This window comes from Natator depressus, chromosome 2, assembly GCF_965152275.1.
Source record: "Natator depressus isolate rNatDep1 chromosome 2, rNatDep2.hap1, whole genome shotgun sequence".
Lineage (NCBI taxonomy): Eukaryota > Metazoa > Chordata > Testudines > Cheloniidae > Natator > Natator depressus.
The window spans coordinates 12,094,229-12,117,182 of record NC_134235.1 but is presented as its reverse complement, the minus strand read 5'-3'; the positions used below and the strand labels follow the sequence as shown (position 1 = coordinate 12,117,182).

Here is a 22,954-nt window from a genome sequence, read left to right as displayed (position 1 = left end):
GAATAAAAATAAGTGAAACATACTTAATTAAAATACAAATTAATAAAATTAACAAAATATTGTAAAAAGTAAAAACAAAGCAAATGGGTTTGCCCACAACTAACTTGGTCCCTAGAGAAATGTCATTTAAACCATTTAAGCAAACAATGTACCATGCAGTATTTAGCCACGAATGGCAAAAATGTGTTTAATTTAGGCAATGGGTGTATCTGTGTGGTAACCACTAAAAACGTGTATTTAAAAAAAGTATAACAAACAAAGGCCCAATTAAGTCATATTAATGTAATTAACAAAGGTCATTATTAATAAAATTATTTACCAAGGTCCTCTATTTTTTTTAAATAGTTTAAAAACCAAAAAATGTAAACTGGTCCTTCAATTTCCAAATACATTGGAAACAATAAAAAAAATTAATAAAGGCAAAAATCAAGCAATATACAAAAATATTATCTAAGTCTGCTCAGCTAAAAAAAACCAAACATTTTGCTCCACAATGATCAAATATTAAACATCCTATTGTCATATTATTTGCATTACTAATTTTGTTAACCTTTATTATGCTCTGTTTATACTACCGAATAAAAAAGCAACAAAAAACTTAAAGCAAGTAATATATAAAATTAAATTGCTTGCAAAATTGTAAAGTAATACAATAATTAATGGCATTAATCATGTATCAAGAGGCAGGTGTGTATATATATACACACACACACATTGTGATTCATATATCCATGTAATGTGTTATAGGTCATTAAGGCCTGGTATGAATGACGCGTGCTCGATATGAATGCATGCTTTGCAAGTTAGCAACTGAAGCAAGGAATTAAGGTCAAGGACTATTAGAACTCTTTGTGCCAAAACAATCTTATATTCCAAGAAAAATACGAAAAATCATCAGAAAAGGAAATAACATCAAATGGACTGATGTAAAATTGTATAAAAATTAAAGAAAATGGCACACCTTAAATCATGGCGGCCCGCCCAAAACTGTCTCTTTAAAATTGTGTGGGTAAAAGGCCTAGTAAACAAAGGCAAAGAACCGATGACACAACAATGAATGCCTATAATTTCTGCAAATCAATGTCGTTTATTACTCCAGAGTCCCGTGTGAATATATATGTGGTTTTGTCGGCTCCCAGCATCTTATGATCTTATCCAACAAAAGAAACCTCGACTGGCCATTGGACCATTCTGACCTTTGAACTCTGGTATAGTATGTTTGGGGTATAAATGTAAAGTAAGTAAGGTTTGTTTTATAATCAATAAAAAGCATTTAAAATATGGTATACCAACTCCGTGTACGGTATCTGCGTGCTCCCCATCCTGTAGGAAAACCTCTATTGCCATCTAACAGTCCAACTGATTAGCTTAAACTTCAGCCCCATTAAATGATGCTCTTCCACAGGCTGTATGAATCAATTACAAAACCCTATCAAAGTTAGCCAAGGAAGAATCTTTTAAAGCCTTAATGTCTTAAATACCCCCAGCCTTGATGTTAGCCCTGTAAAGCTATTAACCTCCTGCCTGGATTGCATTAGCGTCGTGCAAGTCTGCTGCTAATCCTGTAACCACTGTAAGTTTTGCCTTCGGTTTATAAGGGTTTTTTGTTTTGTTTTGGTTTTGTTTTTTTTAAAAAGACCGATGAAAACGCTGCAGCCTCATTTGTCTTTCAGGTATGTATAAATGTTAGGAGGAAGAAAATGCTCGGACCTCGGTCAATGAAATGAAGAAACAGGAGAGGAAGGAAGTAGTTTTACCTGGTTCCTGGACAATATGCTCATTCACTTGGTTTACAATGTAGAACTGCATTACATTATATTCTTTTTTATAACAGGAAGGTATAGTTAGATTTAAAATGTAGTTCTTCTGATAGCTTTTCGCTGTGCTCTAGGAGACAGCCTGCGTCACGGCCTTCTGCTAACAGGGCCCAATCTAATGCCCACAGGAGTTAACGAAAAGATTCCAAATGACTTCAGTGGATTTTGGATTAGACCCATAGCTGTTTACACTGACCTAGTGTCCCCTTTGTCCAGAAGGAGCCCAAAGCACTACACCATTTACAGGTCAGATTGCCAAACACACCTTCCTATGCTGGCCACACCCCAGAGAGAGACAGAGGGCAAGACAGTGTGTTCCCATTGCTTCCCTCCCAAGAGGTTCCACCAAGGAAGGGGCAGCTTTAATTCCACCAGAGCTCTATATGGGCTGCGTGGGTGCAAGCGGCAGCGGGGTTGCACTAAATGAACTCCTCACGTCCCAAACTATGCTCCCTCCCCAGGCAGTGCCATCCTTTGGGAGGGGCTCAGCTGAGTCCTTCAAGGATGCCTCACAGAGGAATCGTACTAACCTCCTTGCAGGTCCTGCTGCCTGGCACTCTGCACCCAGGTCTGTGTCAAGCTTGCTCCAGCCAAAACCTCACCGTGTATTTGGTCATATTTTATATAAACAATAGCCTTTCCATTCTCAGCTGCTGAAACGCCATCACCGCTGTAGTGCAACGTGGCCAAGTGTTGAACACTACCCACTAGTTCTGGGCAGGAAATGGAGAATTCCCATATCCAGCAAACCATAGGGAAGCTTTTACATAGGTGATTTAATTTTTATTCTGCCATTCCTAGCCCAATTCTGCAGCCTCTTGAGGTTCAGCAAGCTCAGATGAAATGCAGAGAAGCGTCTGGATTTCCGGGTGCTTCCCTGAACTTCCTTTTAGCCATTACTATACATTTCATGTCTTTGAGCACAAACTGCTCATTCCCATGTGCAGCAGCCAGGAGAGTTGTTTTATTCACATTTTCACTTACCCTAGAAACGGTTCCCTATTGAATCTGGCTCTGCATCTCACACACACACCATGAGGTTTGGAACCAGATTCAAACTTCAGAACTGGAGCCCATCTCTTTAACAGGCCAAACCAGAACACCGTGTCTAAATGCCCCTGAGCTTTAGGAGAAGTTCAGATCTGGATCTAAACCCAGATTTGTACTTGGATTATCTCTCATTTACTCTGTTTTCCCCAATCTGAACAAATGAACCCAGTTCTCATCAGGTCACTTTCCTCTGAATTTCTCACCTGTTTGCTCTATGATTGTTGCAGCCAGTCTATGGGGAATCCTGGATGGAAGTTTCAACCCTGCTCGTATCTGGTAGTATCTAGAGAAAATTAAAAAAAAAAAATGCTGTTATACAGATGACTACTCCATTCAACACGAGAAAAATAGTTAGAACACACAATCGATATTTATGCGAGTTCAGAGAGCAAACATGCAGTATGCAGCTATGATATTAAGGAGAGCAGGTGGATTGGACTGTTAAATATTATGGCCCTAATTCTCCTCTCATTCACACAAGCTTTATACAAGTTTAATTCCATTGACTTCAAGGGAATTACTCCTGATTTACACCAATGTGTGAGGAGGATTAAACACTATCTGATTAACATGAAGAGCCATGACAAGAAAAGCTTGCTTCGAGAAAAGAAGAGTGGGTAAATGTCCATGATGCAATGCAACCCGATTGGACAGGATGCACTGAAAAGTTAACACAAGTGAAAACACAAAAGAAATGTTTGTACATTATCCAACCTCCCTCCCTCCCGCTCCCCGCCCCCAGTTAACATGCTTCTATTCATATTATGATTATTATTAACAAGGCAACTCTATACGTATTTGCATGGCCAGGTCTAAGCCTACTTGCATTGTAGTTATTTGCTTTCAATGGGCCAAATCTTGTGCTACACCTACAGGCTCTGACTTTCGTTTTTGTCAGTGGATGCTCTCCTGCCTTCCAGTTTCACTGTGTGCCATGTATGTGCTCCTGCCGCCTACTGGTGGCTTGTGGGTGCTGAGCACCCCTTATTTTTTCAGTAGATTCTTGAGCCCCGAAGCACCCACGGAGTTGGGGCTTCTGGTTACACCTATCAGGACAGTATCTGGCCACAGAACAGGAGAGAACAGTATTGGAAATTCTGCCTGAGTGAGAGTAAAGTGCACTGCAGGACTCTGTGGAAAATCTGCATATATCTGCACACAGCCTTCGTATATAAATATAGAGGTATATTCCCCAACAAAAATCTTCATTAGCCAAGAGTAACAGGCACCACAGTCCAATTAACAGGGTCCTGCCCTGTAATTCAGGATATCTGGGTTCTGTTCACAACTGTCACTGACCTGCTGTGTGTCTTGGTGGAGTCATTTCGCTTGTGTATGTGTCTGTGTTTCTTCTCCTACTCTTTGCCTGGTCTATTTACATCATGAATTCTTTGGGGCAGGTATTGTAGGACTGTTCAACTTAGAAAAGACACAAGTAAGGGCACATACGATAGGGGTCTATAAAATTATGAATGGTGTGGGGAAAGTGCATAGGGATGTGTTACATACCCCTTTACATCTGACAAAAATTAGGCATCGCCCGATGAAATTATTAGACAGCAGGTTTGGAACAAACAAAGAAATACTTCTTCACAGAATGCACAGTCAACCTGTGGAACTCATTGCCATGGGATCTTGTGAAGGCCAAAAATATAACTGTGTTCAATTAAAGAATTAAATAGAGGATAGGCCGATCCACGTCTAGTAGTCAAAATGGTCAGGGATGGAACCTCATGATCAGGGTATCCTTAAATCTCCAACTGCCAGTAGCTGGGACTGGACCACAGGGGACAGATCACTTGATAATTGCCCTGGTCTGTTCATTCCCTGTGAAGCATCTGGCACTGGCTACTCTCGGAAGTCAGGGTACTGGGCTAGTTGGACCACTGGTCTGACTCAATATGGCCATTCATATGTTCTTATGTCTGTGATAATGTGTATGTACAATGCCTAGCACAGCGCAACCCTGGCTTCAGTTACTGCCTCTAGCTGTACATTGTGATAATTTTAGATTTAAAGGGTTTGTCACTGGAATCCAATCAGATAATATTTACACTCTTTACAAAACTACTACATTTGTGTGTGTAGGGGGGTGTTTTTATTTTTTGATGAGTATCTGGAAATGAACATTTCAGGAAGCCATCCAAACCCAACTTGACATAACTGCCATTGCACACACCAGCCCCACTCCAATTCCACGACCCACCAAACTTACACTCTGTCCCTTTGTTCCATTCTGTGGTGGAGACAGGTTGGTGCAAGTACTTTAACGCATTTAGATACGGTTTACTAAACCCTTAGCAAAGATTTTAAGACCAGATCAGACCCACACACATTAAAACCTTCAGCATGGGGCTTTGTGGGGAGAAAAATCTCCATGGGGTTCCCTCACAGAGATCCCCATGCAAAGACTGGGGTTTGATCAAACCCTCCCTGCAGAAAAGGGTTCAGGCCCAGCCACCCAAACCTGGCAAATCCCTGAGGAGCTGCGTGGACCCCATGGCACCTCCACACCATCGCTGCCCCTGGCACCTCACTGGCACCAGATATAGGCGAGACCTGCATGCGAGAAGCCTGGACTTCATTTATTCGTCATAAACTCCCTAAAACCCCAACAGTCACACCCTACACCCCACACCTATTTTGCTGATGCATGATTGGGAACGGAGTGCAAGAGCAAAATGCCTGATTTACACATCTTCCTTACACTGGTTTTAGACAGCTGCAGGACCACTGACTTCAGTCGGGGCACTCCTGATTTATCCTGGGACATGTGAGGGGAGAGTTGAGCTGAAGGTGTTTAATCATAGTGAAAATATAAAGTAATACATTTTTTTTAAATGATAACAACCTGCTTGCACTATCAGCAAAATCAAAAGTACCTTTCTAAATTAAAATACTAATATTACTACTAGCCATAACTGATGGTTGCCACAAATAAGTAACAAGACTCTTTAGTATGCAGACATTAACTGATAACATGTTTTATCACAAATCCCTGTCAAACTGGACTAATTCCCAGTCTGACAGGGACTCATGTGCATAATCCTGACTGCATGTGCATCTTTCATAGGGAAAAATAAAATCCTACCATTTCGGGCTGCCTGTTTTATTCCTCTATGTCTAAAGATTCTCACTGTTCAGGAAACACTGGAAGGGATGAGCAACTATTCAGCTAGAAAGCAGAAAACGTTCAGACTGTACAGTTTTACCCTAGGACAGCATCTGAGCTCTCCTTAAACAAACTCAGCCATTGCTTCAACAGCTCTGCACACTGCATCATTCCTTACACGCATTATCCTCCATGTTTAATCTGTACCACACTCCCTTTTCTTCAGCTTTCCCCTGAGGCATCCTGGTCTTTTGGATTTTACCCTTGCCGGTTTTCAAAGGAATATGCTCATCTAAAGCAATATGGTTGCACCAGTTTAAAGTTTGCATTGCTCTGTGAGATAGCATCCATTTCTCTTTTTTAAAAGATTCTAGATGAAGGACCTACAACTGCCTTGCACAGTATGAAGAGCATCCAGGCTCTGCACCGTTAAGGTTGAAACTATCTCTCCATTATAAAGCCCAAATCTCCACGCCTTGCTCCCTGTATAATCATTTATTCCTGTGCCAAGTGAGAAAGGAGTAGGAGTACAATACTACTGTGACTTTTACTTTGCACAGTTTCACAGGACAATCCAAGGTGCAAAACAGCCATTTCTGCAACATACCAGGTCACAGTCCAGACTAGTGGTGGTGGGGGGGGGTCCTGAGTCACCCCTGTCCTGCAACCTTTGGTACCTTACAATGCCTTGCTGAAGAAGCTCCCACCTGGGCTGCTCACAAACAGCCTGTCAGCATGCAAGCCACACCCATATTATGGGTGAGTAACTGTAGCCTGCTAGTTACGTCCCTGGCTTTCACCAGCCTTGGTTGTACTGCTAGGTGACCCCAACATGCCCCCAGTCCCAGATTTTCTCCGAGAAATGTATGTCATGTACTGCCCAGCACTCTGCTAGACAGTACACATATATTAAGTCCATTATTCCTTTCAGGGAATAATATTCCAGTTTATTACCTTAGAGTTACCTAGATACTTTATCTTAAACACATTGGATTAGATACAACAATGAAACAAGTTTCTTAACTACAAAGAGATAGATTTTAAGTGAGTACAGGTAATGAGGCATAAAAGTCAGAAATGGTTACAAGAAAAATAAAGATAAATGCTTATTAGTATCTACTTAAGAAACTCTTAGTTGCAAAGCAAACTTTCTCACCACATGCTCCAGCAGATTACTGAGCAAATTTTCAGATCAGAACCTCTCTCTCAGAGTCCAATAGCTGTTTCCTTTTGTCTTCTCAGGTGTGGAGAATGAGCTGGGTAGGGAGATAGACAGGGGTCCCTTGGGGTGTTGGTCCCTCCTTTTTATAGTTTTAATACCCTTCTTGGAAAACATTTCCAGCTGAGACCGAGGAGACAAAGAGTCTTTGTGGAAGGATGTTCCCTGCTGGTTTTTCATCTATTTGAACTTTCTTTGTTTTCCCTTCCTCTTTGATGACTCTGTTTACTGCTTAAATGCAAATTAAGGCAAGCACACATTCCTTTGTTTAGGACAGACCTCTTTGCCAATTTCTGGTTGGGCAGGGCTGTGGGGTTTGGAACATGTGTTGTTAACACCATACAGAGAAATCTTGTAACTGCACATACAATGTTGCCATATATATTTTATCAGGATAATACTGACCAGCAAATTATGAGTCTTCAAATGATACCCTACAAGGCATACCTTGTACACAGAGTATTATAACAGTGTGTAGGGTGTGAATACAGGAATGTATTACATCACAGTTTCTTATCCCCCTAATGCTAACATAAATAAACCAATTCAGCTGATATTTCACAGGCATAATGGAGATTACAAACTCTTCAGGGCAGGACCTGTCCTTTACTGTGTGTTTGTACAGCGTCTAGCACAACAGGCCCTCAGTCCTGATTGGGGCTTCTATATGGACTATGGCAATATCAATACATAACAATCCATATTATCTGAGGATAGAATGTTTCCAAAATGTTTGGGACCAATTGGACAATGCATTCGGGAGCGAGGAAGAGTCAAAAAGGCATGGAAGTGGTTTTATTTTTTAAAAGTAATCCGCACTTTGAGCTCATTATTCTTTGATGGGTTGGGTTTGGGGAGGAGCCATGTCTTTGGCTTGTTGTGGAGAATTTAGAGAGTAATCGTGTGGGGTTTGTATTTGTCTCATTCGGTTCTTCAGTACTCCATTTTTATACACATTAGGAGAGTGATCCCAAACTTAGCAAACTGCAAAAGTGCCATAGAGCTCTCAGGAACCCTGCAGGGCATCTCCTGATCTGCTGCTGCTTCTACTGTCCCTTGAGCAACCTGGGGCTGAGAGGCGTCCCAGAAAGCAAGAGAAGCAATTCTAAAAGGTTATTGGCCTCCCTCTCTGAAGATGACTAAAGGGGTGGAGCAGGAGTGGGGAGATCGTCATGCACGAAGGAGGTGCTGGTCCAAAAGTTCCTGAACTTTTCAGTACATCTTTCAGCAAAGTTCAGGACTGCTGCTATAAGACGAACATGAAGGCTGATGTACGAACGTTCTGCAGAGCTAGATTCAGTACTAAGCAATGCTATTATGAACTCTCCAAGTTCTTCTGTGAGCATCATCAGCAGCATTCTCTCACTAAAATACATTCAATAGTACTGAATGTATTAAGCAGATAGGTATTCAGAGCAGCTAATACGCATTTTAGCCAACTAAGTACATATTTAGGAGCAAGTACATTTTTCTGTATTTGTCATTACCAGGATTAAAGGGATTGACATTTAAACAGGGCAAAACTAACAGAGGATGGAGCTGGCATTTTTTTTCCCCAACACAGAAGATGTTATCATCCAGCAGGACACCATGTGAAACACAGTTGTGATCACACTGTCATCACCCTGACAGTATGCTACTATTTGACAGCAAGCCTTGCCTTTTTGTCAATGACAGATTACTCAAGTGTACTCATCTGTAGTCTCTGAATGTGCAGAAGAATAGCAAGCTGAAAGAGAAAGCCTTGAGGGCTTATAAATAACCAGAATTTTAAATGAGAAGTGGCAGGGCCATGGGTCAGCCTAAAAGGAGTTTGGTACAGGGGTCTGGGTAACTTCATCACTAGAGGTGATTTGCTCTGCCTGAATGTTAGTTGATCAAATACGACAAGAACAGAATGGAATAGGTCTTACAGTTGGTATGGATTTGTGTGTTGCATTACATCTATAAGCCTGATGAAAAACCCAAAGTCAATGGGATTCTTTCCATTTACTTCAACAGGCACTGGATCATGCCTCTATACCCAACATACAGCACTTGTATAGTACGAGCAAAAATACAAAGAAGGCTTGTACAAGTCCTTTAAGTAAAGATCTATACATTTGTGCATATGTATGCACTGCAATTCCATAGGAGTTCAGTATAATATCTTAAAATTGATTTATTAAATTAAAATGAGTGGAACATGCCGGCCTGGCAATGCTGGAGATCGAAGTCCCCTATTCCTCCACAGTGAAATTCACCCCTCTGTAGAGGCCAGCTCAGGGGCTATGAACTAAGTAAGTTCCATTTAAGCCCTTAAAGTAAGGCATAACTAGTACTTAAGTGGGGCAGAGGCCTCGCTCTAGCCTTCCGCAAATGGCAAAATTTCACCTCTACAAACAAGTAGAGCTTAGGCAATGTCAGCACAAGCTTCCCCCTATTCCTCCCAGACAACAGGACTAACTTGTGCCTGGGAGAGACTAGCAGCTGGGGTGATTATACCTCAGTTTCCATGCCCCAGTTTGGGTATAATTACATACAGGCAAAATAATGGCACCTGCAATACCATCGATTTAGGTTCCTAGTTTGAAGATCCAGCCATGTGGTTAGACAACCCAGTAGCCATTTCATGGACCTGCCATTAAACAAATTGTTTATTTTGTTTATTTTAGATTTTGACACTCTCCACATCCCCAAAAAAGGTTTCTTCTCTTCCTTACCCAGCAATCAGCCTCCTTTTTTTAATTCTTCCTCAGCATTTTCAATGAAAAAAGGGAAGAGAAGTAAAAGAGGGAGAGAAATAGGAATTTAGGAGGGATTTGCCTGGACTGGCATCAGGTCACTTACTGCCTCATTTTCCCCTCTCAGCAGTCATCCACAGTGCAGGAGCTTCATTGTTATGAGCAGTAAGGTGGCTTAGCCCTCTAGCTACATCAGTGGTTTTCAACCTAGGGTCCGCGGACACCTGGTGGTCCACAGGCTATGTCTAAGATTTCCAGAGGGGTCTGAACCTCCATTCAAAATGGTTTAGGGGCCCACATATGAAAAGAGGTTCAAACCACTGAGCTACACCATGGAGTTCACACCTTTCAAAGTCAGAGGCACAAGGGATACAAAACCAATCTTCCACCCTAGCCTCTTACCCGGCTCAGCTCTTCAAGGGTCTTTCCAACTGCACAACAGTCTGCAGCCCTTCTGCTGGGCTCAGCTTCCCACCCTCATGGGGTCCCAACAGTCCCTTCTTCCCCTTGTACAAGGTAGCAACACAGGGGGAAAACCAGGCCCACCCTCTACCTCAGGCCTGGGGTCCTAAACAATTAGGCTCTCTGCACAATAACCCAGACTGTCCTGTCTCTCTTTCCCAATGACTCTTCCTCTATGTTCTCAGTCTCCTCACTGGTCCTTTCCTATCTGTGTAAGTCTTGAAGTCCTGGGCCCAAGGGTTCCAAGGCAGCCCTCACTGGGTAGCCACCCCAGAACTGCTGGAACTGAGCCTTGTTCCTGTACAGACTTCTGCTTTTGACCACTAAGCCTGGCCAGCAGATCAGACTGCCCATGTCCTGGTCCTGACACTTCCAAGTCTGCTCTCCTGGAATCTCTTTCCTGACTGAACTCAGGCTGCCCTTGTATCTCCCAGGAGGCCTTGTTCTTGGTCATTTGCTCCTGTTGTCACATGACCCCTAAACTCATTCACTTCACCTAAAGAGATGCACTAAATCTGGCAGAGGGGAGGCTGAGCCCCAATGCCTCTTAAAGGGCCAGCTCACACTGTGACCGGGGGAAGGGCGATGTAAAAAAATCCAAGAACTGACTATTTTGGGTTTTCAAAATTCAAACTAAACAAAAAATATTTCATTTGAAACAAAATATCAGTTTGCTTTGTTTTGAACATGTATACAGAAAAGCTTGTTGCTGACACAGAACTGTTTCCATGAAACATTTTGATTTTGACACAACACCATTTTCCAACTAAAAAAGTTCCAGTCAAAACATTTTGACTTGCTCTAAAAGTATAAACATCACCTAGGAGAGACAAATTCAGAGCAGAGAAAAGGTATTTCCAATAGAAGTAGGGATACATGAATGCCTTCATACAAGACACTGGTGAGGAATACTGTGTACAGTTCTGATTGCCTGTGTTCAAAAAAGATGAATTCAAAGTGGAACAGGTGCAGAGAAGGCTACTAGGCTGATCAGTGAGGGCCCTGTTTCATGAGAGGAAACTAAATGAGCTTGGTTTGTTTAGCCTAGCAAATCAAAGGTTGAGAAGGGACATGATTGCTCCCAATAAACACATCAGGGGGGTGTACCAGGGAGGGAGAGGAGCTAATAAAGCTAAAGGACAACACTGACACAAGAACAATGGGGATAAACTGGCCATTAATACATTTAGACTGGAAATGAGAAGTTTTCTAACCCTAACAAGAGTGGGCTTCTGGAACAGCCTCTCAACAGGGGTAGTGAGTGAGCGGCGGCGAACCAGCTGAGCAGCGGGGGACAGCAGAGCAGCACACAGCAGGAGTTTGCCTGGGAGTTCGCCTGGAGTGAGCCCAGGGAGGCTTACATCTTGTCAACTTCTCTGAGGAAGCTCATAGTAGGAAAGTGATATGGAAGGGGGGGGTTCAGCTGTTGTGACCTGCACTGGATGTGCCATGTTTGTCTTTCTTCCACAGGACAGAAGCGACTTTGTCTGTACAAAGTGCAAGCTGGTCTCCATATTGGAAGAGAAGATTGAAGGTCTGGAGCAACAGATAACGACCCTGCGTTGCATACGAGAATCTGAGGATTTTCTGGACAAACGTCAGGATATGCTTCTACGGGCGCAAAGCTCTAAAGATTTAGAGCAGGTTGCACAGCGGAGCCAAGAGGCCAGTGAAGAAGCTTGGCAACATGTGACCTCCAGAAGAAGAAGGGGGGATGTCCAGGTTCCAGCAACGCAGACACAGGTAACTAACCACTTTCATGTTCTCTCCACAGGTACCATTGCGGAGAGTAGACCAGACGATACGTCTGGGGGGAGAAAGCAGAAGGAGACTCCGCTGGTTGGAAGGCATGAGATGCGATGTCCTGAGGTTGGGGGTTCCACGACCACCACTCCCAAGAGAAGGAGGCGGGTGGTGGTGGTCGGGGACTCTCTCCTCCGGGGGACTGAGTCATCTATCTGCCGCCCTGACCGGGAAAACCGAGAAGTCTGCTGCTTGCCAGGGGCTAAGATTCGTGATGTGACAGAGAGACTGCCGAGACTCATCAAGCCCTCGGATCGCTACCCCTTCCTGCTTCTCCACGTGGGCACCAATGATACTGCCAAGAACGACCTTGAGCGGATCACTGCGGACTACGTGGCTCTGGGAAGAAGGATAAAGGAGTTTGAGGCGCAAGTGGTGTTCTCGTCCATCCTCCCCGTGGAAGGAAAAGGCCAGGGCAGGGACCGTCGAATCGTGCAAGTCAACGAATGGCTACGCAGGTGGTGTCGGAGAGAAGGCTTTGGATTCTTTGACCATGGGATGGTGTTCCATGAAGGACGAGTGCTGGGCAGAGACGGGCTCCATCTTACGAAGAGAGGGAAGAGCATCTTTGCGAGCAGGCTGGCTAACCTAGTAAGGAGGGCTTTAAACTAGGTTCACCGGGGGAAGGAGACCAAAGCCCTAAGGTAAGTGGGAAAACAGGATACCGGGAGGAAGCACAGGCAGGAACGTCTGTGAGGGGAGGGCTCCTGCCTCATACTGAGAATGAGGGGCGATCAGCAGGTTCTCTCAAGTGCTTATATACGAATGCACAAAGCCTTGGAAACAAGCAGGGAGAACTGGAGGTCCTGGTGATGTCAAGGAATTGTGACGTGATTGGAACAACAGAGACTTGGTGGGATAACTCACATGACTGGAGTACTGTCATGGATGGTTATAAACTGTTCAGGAAGGACAGGCAGGGCAGAAAAGGTGGGGGAGTAGCACTGTATGTAAGGGAGCAGTATGACTGCTCAGAGCTCCGGTACGAAACTGCAGAAAAACCTGAGTGTCTCTGGATTAAGTTTAGAAGTGTGAGCAACAAGAGCGATGTAGTGGTGGGAGTCTGCTATAGACCACCGGATCAGGGGGATGAGGTGGATGAGGCTTTCTTCCGGCAACTCGCAGAAGCTACTAGATCGCACGCCCTGGTTCTCATGGGTGACTTTAATTTTCCTGATATTTGCTGGGAGAGCAATACAGCGGTGCATAGACAATCCAGGAAGTTTTTGGAAAGCGTAGGGGACAATTTCCTGGTGCAAGTGCTAGACGAGCCAACTAGGGGGGGAGCTTTTCTTGACCTGCTGCTCACAAACAGGGAAGAATTAGTGGGGGAAGCAAAAGTGGATGGGAATCTGGGAGGCAGTGACCATCAGATGGTCGAGTTCAGGATCCTGACACAGGGAAGAAAGGTAAGCAGCAGGATACGGACCCTGGGCTTCAGGAAAGCAGACTTTGACTCCCTCAGAGAGAGGATGGGTAAGATCCCCTGGGGGACTAACATGAAGGGGAAAGGAGTCCAGGAGAGCTGGCTGTATTTCAAGGAATCCCTGTTGAGGTTACAGGGACAAACCATCCCGATGAGTCGAAAGAATAGTAAATATGGCAGGCGACCAGCTTGGCTTAATGGTGAAATCCTAGCGGATCTTAAACATAAAAAAGAAGCTTACAAGAAGTGGAAGGTTGGACATATGACCAGGGAAGAGTATAAAAATATTGCTCGGGCATGTAGGAATGAAATCAGGAGGGCCAAATCGCACCTGGAGCTGCAGCTAGCAAGAGATGTCAAGAGTAACAAGAAGGGTTTCTTCAGGTATGTTGGCAACAAGAAGAAAGCCAAGGAAAGTGTGGGCCCCTTACTGAATGAGGGAGGCAACCTAGTGACAGAGGATGTGGAAAAAGCTAATGTGCTCAATGCTTTTTTTGCCTCTGTCTTCACTAACAAGGACAGCTCCCAGACTGCTGCGCTGGGCATCGCAACATGGGGAGTAGATGGCCAGCCCTCTGTGGAGAAAGAGGTGGTTAGGGACTATTTAGAAAAGCTGGACGTGCACAAGTCCATGGGGCTGGACGAGTTGCATCCCAGAGTGCTAAAGGAATTGGCGGATGTGATTGCAGAGCCATTGGCCATTATCTTTGAAAACTCGTGGCGAACGGGGGAAGTCCCGGATGACTGGAAAAAGGCTAATGTAGTGCCAATCTTTAAAAAAGGGAAGAAGGAGGATCCTGGGAACTACAGGCCGGTCAGCCTCACCTCAGTCCCCGGAAAAATCATGGAGCAGGTCCTCAAGGAATCAATCCTGAAGCACTTACACGAGAGGAAAGTGATCAGGAACAGTCAGCATGGATTCACCAAGGGAAGGTCATGCCTGACTAATCTAATCGCCTTCTATGATGAGATTACTGATTCTGTGGATGAAGGGAAAGCAGTGGATGTATTGTTTCTTGACTTTAGCAAAGCTTTTGACACTGTCTCCCACAGTAATCTTGTCAGCAAGTTAAAGAAGTATGGGCTGGATGAATGTACTATAAGGTGGGTAGAAAGTTGGCTAGATTGTCGGGCTCAACGGGTAGTGATCAATGGCTCCATGTCTAGTTGGCAGCCGGTGTCAAGTGGAGTGCCCCAGGGGTCGGTCCTGGGGCCGGTTTTGTTCAATATCTTCATAAATGATCTGGAGGATGGTGTGGATTGCACTCTTAGCAAATTTGCGGATGATACTAAACTGGGAGGAGTGGTAGATACGTTGGAGGGCAGGGATAGGATACAGAGGGACCTAGACAAATTGGAGGATTGGGCCAAAAGAAATCTGATGAGGTTCAATAAGGATAAGTGCAGGGTCCTGCACTTAGGACGGAAGAACCCAATGCACAGCTACAGACTAAGGACCGAATGGCTAGGCAGCAGTTCTGCGGAAAAGGACCTAGGGGTTACAGTGGACGAGAAGCTGGATATGAGTCAGCATTTTGCCCTTGTTGCCAAGAAGGCCAATGGCATTTTGGGATGTATAAGTAGGGGCATAGCCAGCAGATCGAGGGACGTGATCGTTCCCCTCTATTCGACATTGGTGAGGCCTCATCTGGAGTACTGTGTCCAGTTTTGGGCCCCACACTACAAGAAGGATGTGGACAAATTGGAGAGAGTCCAGCGAAGGGCAACAAAAATGATTAGGGGTCTGGAACACATGACTTATGAGGAGAGGCTGAGGGAACTGGGATTGTTTAGTCTGCAGAAGAGAAGAATGAGGGGGGATTTTGATAGCTGCTTTCAACTACCTGAGAGGTGGTTCCAAAGAGGATGGTTCTAGACTATTCTCAGTGGTAGAAGATGACAGGACAAGGAGTAATGGTCTCAAGTTGCAGTGGGGGAGGTTTAGGTTGGATATTAGGAAAAACTTTTTCACTAGGAGGGTGGTGAAACACTGGAATGCGTTACCTAGGGAGGTGGTAGAATCTCCTTCCTTAGAAGTTTTTAAGGTCAGGCTTGACAAAGCCCTGGCTGGGATGATTTAATTGGGGATTGGTCCTGCTTTGAGCAGGGGGTTGGACTAGATGACCTCCTGAGGTCCCTTCCAACCCTGATATTCTATGATTCTATGATTCTAGTGGGGGCAAACAATCTAGCTAGCGTTAAAATGGAAATTGATAAACTTGTGAATGGGATTACTTGACAGAGTTGCCTGTGATAGATGACCCAAGCGGTCCCTCCCAGTCCTGGGTTCCTAACTGGTTCACTTCTGACCACTGGTAAGTTAGGAAGACATTTTCATTTGAGGTACACCTTTGATAGACCTTCTTGTTGTTCAGGTGAAGGAGAAAAAGTAAATAACCTCCAGATACAGGAAACTGAAAAATCCTAGTGACTGTACTTAACATTCTCCAAACCAGGCTCCAACATTTATGTCACAATCTAAGCACGATCTCCCATTCCTTCCCAGGGTTTCTTCTGCTGTTTCATGCTTTAAAGCTGAAATACAATTCACCTGTGGCCTCAAAGACAGAGTACTGGACTGGGACTTAGGAAGTCAGGGATTTAGTCCTGGCTTTGCTACTAGCCTACTGGGTGACCTTGGGCTAGTCATTTCATTTCTCTGTGCCTCAGTTTCTCCATCTGTAAAATGAGGATAATGATACTGCTCTCCTTTGTAAGGCACTTTGAGATCTACTGGTGAAAAGCACGGCAGAAGAATGTGCATTATTATTTGCTATCTTAAGAGTTTCTGCATTTCTGAGGGGCAGTTTCCTGATCATAATGCTGTACATCCTTGGTTCACACTCAGTAATTTTAAATACAGGGTGACATCCATACGGTGAACTGCCCTGTTGTCAAGTGATACCAAAAAGAATTAATGCATTTCAGTAAAGGCTACCCTGGCCAGGTTTCACTGTCGACAAGGTATCACAACAGGCTACTACTTCATTCGTCCCTGCATCAGAAATTCTGTCTCGGTGTGGAAAGTCAGGCACCCCCCACTCAAGAGTCCCTGTGTGCAGAATGAGAGATGCAAGTGGCATCTTTGAAACATCCCACATGGGTTATACAGCCACCGTGAACTTGCCTTCCCACAGGCTTTGTACATCTTCGTTAGCCATTAACCATCAGCTGCCTTTTCAACTGTGGCATAAAATAAAATAATTTGATTTTTAACCTTCATGTTCCCAACTCTGAGCACTGATGGTTTCCTGAGGGCCTGCACTGACTCAGGTGGGACCTTTTAGCCCTCGTTTCTTAAACTGATCTAACCTTTATGATGAGGACAGTAGTGTGTAAACCACGGTATGGCCACAGCACCTCTTCGGGAACCCCTACAGGCCCTGCCATTCTCTGGCACAATGCTCTAGCAGCACTGAGTATAGAGCAGGCTCTGCAATACTCTTAGTAGGGTTGCCCCCATCTGGGTTTTACCCGGACAGGCCGGTTTTTGGTTTGCCAGGTGCCTGGTTTTCAGGGGCCTGGCAACCCTAAATTGCACCAAAACCAAAAGCCCTGTTACTATGGGGTAAGGGGAGGTGCCAGGCCATTAACCCGCACCAGCCTCTGCTCAGCTGGGGCCACCTCCTAACTGCAGCCAGGCTCCTTGAGATGATCCAGTGAGCGAGAAGGGGAGGGCAGACGAGGAGCGAGCAATGTTGGGGATTGGTCCTGCTTTGAGCAGGGGGTTGGACTAGATGATCTCCTGAGGTCCCTTCCAACTCTGATATTCTATGATGCAATGGGGGTAGGGCTTTAGGGGAAGAGGCAGAGAGGAGGCCGGGCCTTGGAGGGAAGAGGCAGAAAAGGGGATGGGGTCCTCAGGGGTTCAGTTACTAGAAATCAGAAAGGTGGCAACCCTAACTCTTAGAGAGAGTTCAGCATGATATCCATCCTGTCCCAGCCCAGCTACACTAGCCAGCGTCGAGGGACCCACAAACTCAGCACTGACTCACCCTTTTGAAAGGCCAGATCAATTGCCAGCTGACCCAAGGGCTGTGATGGCGTCTAGCACCCACTAAAGAATGCAAGGGGGTGGATTCATGCATCTTCTGCCCCATTGCACATCCATGCAAGGCTAGTCTTTTGAGTAGTAAGCACCAATAAACCCACAATAGGGAATATTATTATTTATATTACAGTTGAACCTTCAGGCATGAATGATCAGGGCCCCACTGTACCAGGCACAGTACATACACATAACAAAAGAAAGTCCCTGCCCCAGAGAACTTATAATCTAAATAAAGAGTCAGAGAGGTAACAGAGAAGTGACATGACTTGCCCCAGGTCAGGCAGAGCTGGTACTAGAACTCAGATTGCCTTAGTCCTCAGCCAGTGTCCTGTCTGCCAGCCAACACTGCTTCCCTATCACTAGTCCTGCATTTTCAGGGAGCCAGACTAACAGTGTGTTCTGTTTCTAACTCCTATGACTCTGTAAACACCAGATGTTAAAACTAAGGCTGGCCAAAAACCAAGAATTTTGTTCTGAAAAAAAAAAATGAGTTTTTGGAATTTGTTTTTGTTCCACATCAGGAAGAACCTGAGACCCTCAGATTTTTCATGAAATACCAGAGAGTAGGTGTACAGAAGAGCCAATTTAGTTAGGGATTGGTCCTGCTTTGAGCAGGGGGTTGGACTAGATGACCTCCTGAGGTCCCTTCCAACCCTGATATTCTATGATTCTACGATTCAATAGCCCAGTGGTTGGGCACTCATCGGAGATGTGGCAAACCCCACTTCAATCTCTACTCTGTCTTATTCAGACCAGGGTCTAGAACAGTGGTGGGCAACCTGCAGCCCGCAAGTGGCCCATCAGGGTAATCCGCTGGCAGGTCACCAGACAGTTTATTTACATTTGCACGGCCACCCACAGCTCCCAGTGGCCGCAGTTCGCCGTTCCGAGCCAATGGGAGCTGCGGGAAGCGGCGCGGTTAAATCTAGTTAAACTAGATTTAAAACTAGTTAAACTGTTAAGTAGCTGATGTTGATTATTCATGGCTTATTGTCTTCTCCTTTGCCTTTTCTGTTTCATTCCACCTTAAACAGGGAGAACAAGTATTGTTATACTCATTTTTAAAATTGTTTCTCTCCCTCCCACTCACATACAGTACTGCTAAATTGGTCACATGCATTACGGAAGGATTCCTCTTTCTTCTGAAGCATTAGCTAGTGAATAATGCCAGAAGCAAGTCACCAGATTTGATGAACCAGTGATGTTCTAGGTAGCACGGAAAATCCGATGTTCTTTCAAAGATACTATTCCTGCAACAACAATAATGAAACATCAAGACGTGCATGCACAGTACTGTCCGAGCCTGCTCCTTCTCTAGCCAGACAGACACTATGGTGATGAACTCTCCAAAAATACCATAGATCAGATCAATCAATCATTGTGTCATGAATTCCATGGTGGCAGCCTATAGCTCTGGACCTCCGGAAAAGCAGCAAGGTTCAAAATGTAGTTCTGAGTTAGACTGTAAATTTTAATAAAGCATCAGAATAATACAGACTACAAACCGACCAACCGTACACTAACACTGTAATTCAATCTAGAGTTTCCGTAGCTCTTTATACACTTGATGGAGCTGCCTGCCAACAACTCATGTCAGCAGAACCTTCTCAATTGAATTATTGTCTTGTGCTGAACCAAGGCAATGCATTATTCGATAAGACAACAAAGCCTGAACTTGCAGGCAAAGGAAGAGCAGGAGAAATACTCCATGAAAAGAACACTCAGAGTGGCTTCAAATGACTCCATAGAACAACCCACCCCCGCCATCAGAGAGAAGAATCTTCAGCATCAAAGAACAGATTTTTATCACTTGAGTTAAAGGGCAAACTTCATTAGCTGGCAACTGTAGTAAGCTATTATATTCCAGGTGGACCAGCACCTAGAGGGGAATCATGACGCACACCACAAGCGTATGGCATTCAGATAGCTTTCAGCTATGTTTTTCACAGAGGTATATATATTTAAAGCCAGAAGGGACCATTGTGATCAACTAGGCTGGCCTCTTGCATAAGACCGACCTTTGAGTTTCACCCAGTGATTTCTGCATCTAGCTCAACAATTTGTGGCTCATCTACAGCATACCTTTAAGAAAGGCATCCATTCTCGAATCTTCAAAAACAAAACAATACAAAAAACCCAACCACTTTAAATGCAAGCCAAACAAAATGAAAATCAAGGAAACAACACCATCAGTACTATTTAAAGCAGAGGCTCTCAACCAAGGGGTACGTGTACCCCTGGGGGTACACTGAGGTCTTCCAGGGGGTATATCAACTCATCTAGATATTTGCCTAGTTTTACAACAGGCTACATAAAAAGCACTAGAAGTCAGTGCACACTAAAATTTCATACAATAAAATGTTTATACTGCTCTGGATACTATACACTGAAATGTAAGTACAAAATTTATATCCCAATTGATTTATTTTATAATTATGTAGTAAAAATGAGAAAGTAAGCATTTTTTCAGTAATAGTGTGCTGTGACACTTTTGTGTTTTTATGTCTGAATTTGTAAGCAAGTAGTTTTTAAGTGAGGTGAAACTTGGGGGTACACAAGACAAATCAGACTCCTGAAAGGGGTACAGTAGTCTGGAAAGGTTGAGAGCCACTGATTTAAAGCATAGGAGGGAAGAATGGGTAAATAACCCTCCATACTACAGATGCTCAAATTATTACTTTTCCCAACAACCATTCACATGCTCATAATTAATAGATCCCAACTAAATGAAGTTAGAGGGAATCTGGTTTTCTAGGTGTTTTCTTTTAAAGACTTGCTATTTGAAGTAAAATCTGAAGTAAGCCGAGATGTTCACAAGAACAATGTCAAACAAACATCCTAGTGACTGCGTTGGGTATAGAGATGCTTCAGAGAACTACATTGTGCAAGTGTGATTATTTGTATTACAAAACTGCCTTGAGGCCACAACCCAGACAGAGGCCCCATTGTGTAAGGTGCTGTATAAACTCATGGTAAGAGCTATTCCCTGCCCCAGAGAGCCTGAAATCCAAGTATACAAGCAGACAAAGGGGTGGGGCAATGGATGACATATCTCCCATTTTACAGATGAGGAACAGAGTGATTTGCAACTTGCCCAAGGTCACACAGGAAGTCTGCGGCAGACACTGAAACCAAATCTTCTGATTGCTAATACAGTGCCTTAGCCATAAAATCAAACCAAAACAATTAACAAAGCGCCACCAGTGCATGAAATAGATTTGCATTAGCCATTTATCTCAGTTTAAAAAACAAAACATTTGACACGGTTCCACTTCGAACTGTATTCTACCTACGGCTTTTCCCCTGTACTGCACAGCTGCAGTGCCAAATAACTATAGCAGATGAGCTAAGCACGACCACCTGTGCTTGAATCCTTGCTCGCTATCATTAATCACTCTGTTTCCAAGACTTTCTTATAAGATTTTTCCTAGGGCTCTTGCATAATTCTTGGCAGCCCGGCTTCTATATTTTAATGCTAAGAAACCCTGGAAGGGCCCAATCCTTCAATCCCAAAGAGGTGCTCAGCACTTTCTACTCCCAGTGAAATCCACAGATTCCCAGGCTTTGATCAGAACCTTGCCAGGAGTGCTCAGCACCTCAGGCACTTGTGCACTGGGCCCAGGATTTAGGGCTCAATCCCGTAAAGAGGTGAGCACTCTGGGCCTGATGCAGCAAAGTCTTAAGTAATTTTAAGCAAGTGAAAAGTCATGTGCTTAAGTGCTTTGCTGGATCACCGCCAGCGCTTGCAACTTCACAGGGTTGAACCTTTGAGACTAGGCTTTAATTTAGATGTGGGTGAACCTCAGTCGTGACCAGTTTTATTCCTCCATGTCCTCACACCTTTTGATCAAATCGTCTCTTTCCCACAGGAGCCTGCAATTCTAGATCCCACAATCCCCCCCGCAGCCCTTTAATCTCCTGCAGCTCTCTGACAATTGTACCAACAGGTTTTCTTCACATCTCCTTTTATGCTCACCTCAGGAGCCTTTACCCTCTTTCTGCCCACCAAGGTAGCAATGTCTGCATGGCTACTTTTAAAGCAATTTGACCTTTTCTTCCCGTTCCTGCTACTTAGCACAGCAGGAGGTGAAAAAGGCGGGGGAGGGGGTGGGGGGAGGGAGGCTGAACAGCAGAGTAAAGCCAGGAAGAGATATTCCACTCTAGGCAAACAGCAAGTGGGAAAGGAAAGGAAAGGAAAGGAAAGGGCAGAAGCATTTAGCAACCCACTAAGAATGGGCACAGACACTTAACACTCAGGAGAAATGAGAACCTTGGCAATATGGGCTAATTTTGTGTCACAGTTAAGCAGTAAGGTTTAAGATCTAGTCTTACATTATACGGACACCTGTACAGCCATACATTTTAAGACCAGAAGGGACCATTGTGATCAGTTAGTCAGACCTCCTGCAAAAACACAGATCAAGACATAGTAACTCATAACTGCATCATTGTTCTGGGCACAAACTAGCATAAAAGCAAAGCACCCTTTAATATATGTGTAAGGAACGGAGAGATGGCTGGAGGTAGGTCATTCTTTCTGTCAAATTTTTATACTGCAGTTTGCTTGCTATAACACTTTGCCTCCTTCAAAAGATGTATAAAGCTAGCTAGAGAGAGACTGAATATAGTGGCTCATTAGATTCCCACAGTGTTTCTATAATGTTGTTTATGATATTTTAAAAAGTCAAATAGTGCTGGCTCTCCCATTCCTGGATCTGATTGCAGGATCAGGCCCTAACTGAGGAAAAAGAAGCTATTTAGATAGGTACATGAGCTTGGTTCAGCTTGTAAACAACTTAGAATACCTCCCTCAGTTCAGAAAGTCTTGGATCTAGTCACAACTATGTTGTCTAAGTGAAAACTGGAATTTCCATCTTGCAAGAAATTCTGATATTTCAATGTTTTTTGCTCCAAATAAGGAAAAAAAGACGAAATATTGATTTTTTTTTGCAGAACAAAAAGTTCCAAAAAATATTTTCAATTCTGAAGTGGTAAAATGTTTTATTTCAGAATATTTTCAGTCAAAATGAAATGTTTCATTATTCCCAAATAAAAATATTTCATTTCAGTTTGTTGACCTTGAGAGACGTACATAAAAGGAAATGCTTTGATCTTACATTATTAATAACTTACCTTTTCATAGTGGCTGAACTTTTTGGACACACTAGCACTGTGTTCCCCAGAGGGAGTAATTTCTACACACTCCCTACCCTTGCTGGCTGGGGTTGCTGGGATATAGGGGTAAACTTGTTAGTTTTGAGCCCTGTTCCTTACTGTCCCCCTGCGTCTGT

General features: G+C 44.0%; 1 protein-coding gene across 1 annotated transcript in view; it reads right to left on the bottom strand.

Moving 5' to 3' along the window:
- Window positions 1-22,954, bottom strand: part of FAM135B (family with sequence similarity 135 member B) — a 334,802-nt gene that overhangs the window by 202,035 nt on the left and 109,813 nt on the right. Inside the window, exon 3 of the mRNA XM_074943811.1 lies at window positions 3,071-3,150. Within this exon, the coding sequence (XP_074799912.1) occupies window positions 3,071-3,150 (80 nt within the window). The remainder of the gene's footprint in view (window positions 1-3,070; window positions 3,151-22,954) is intronic.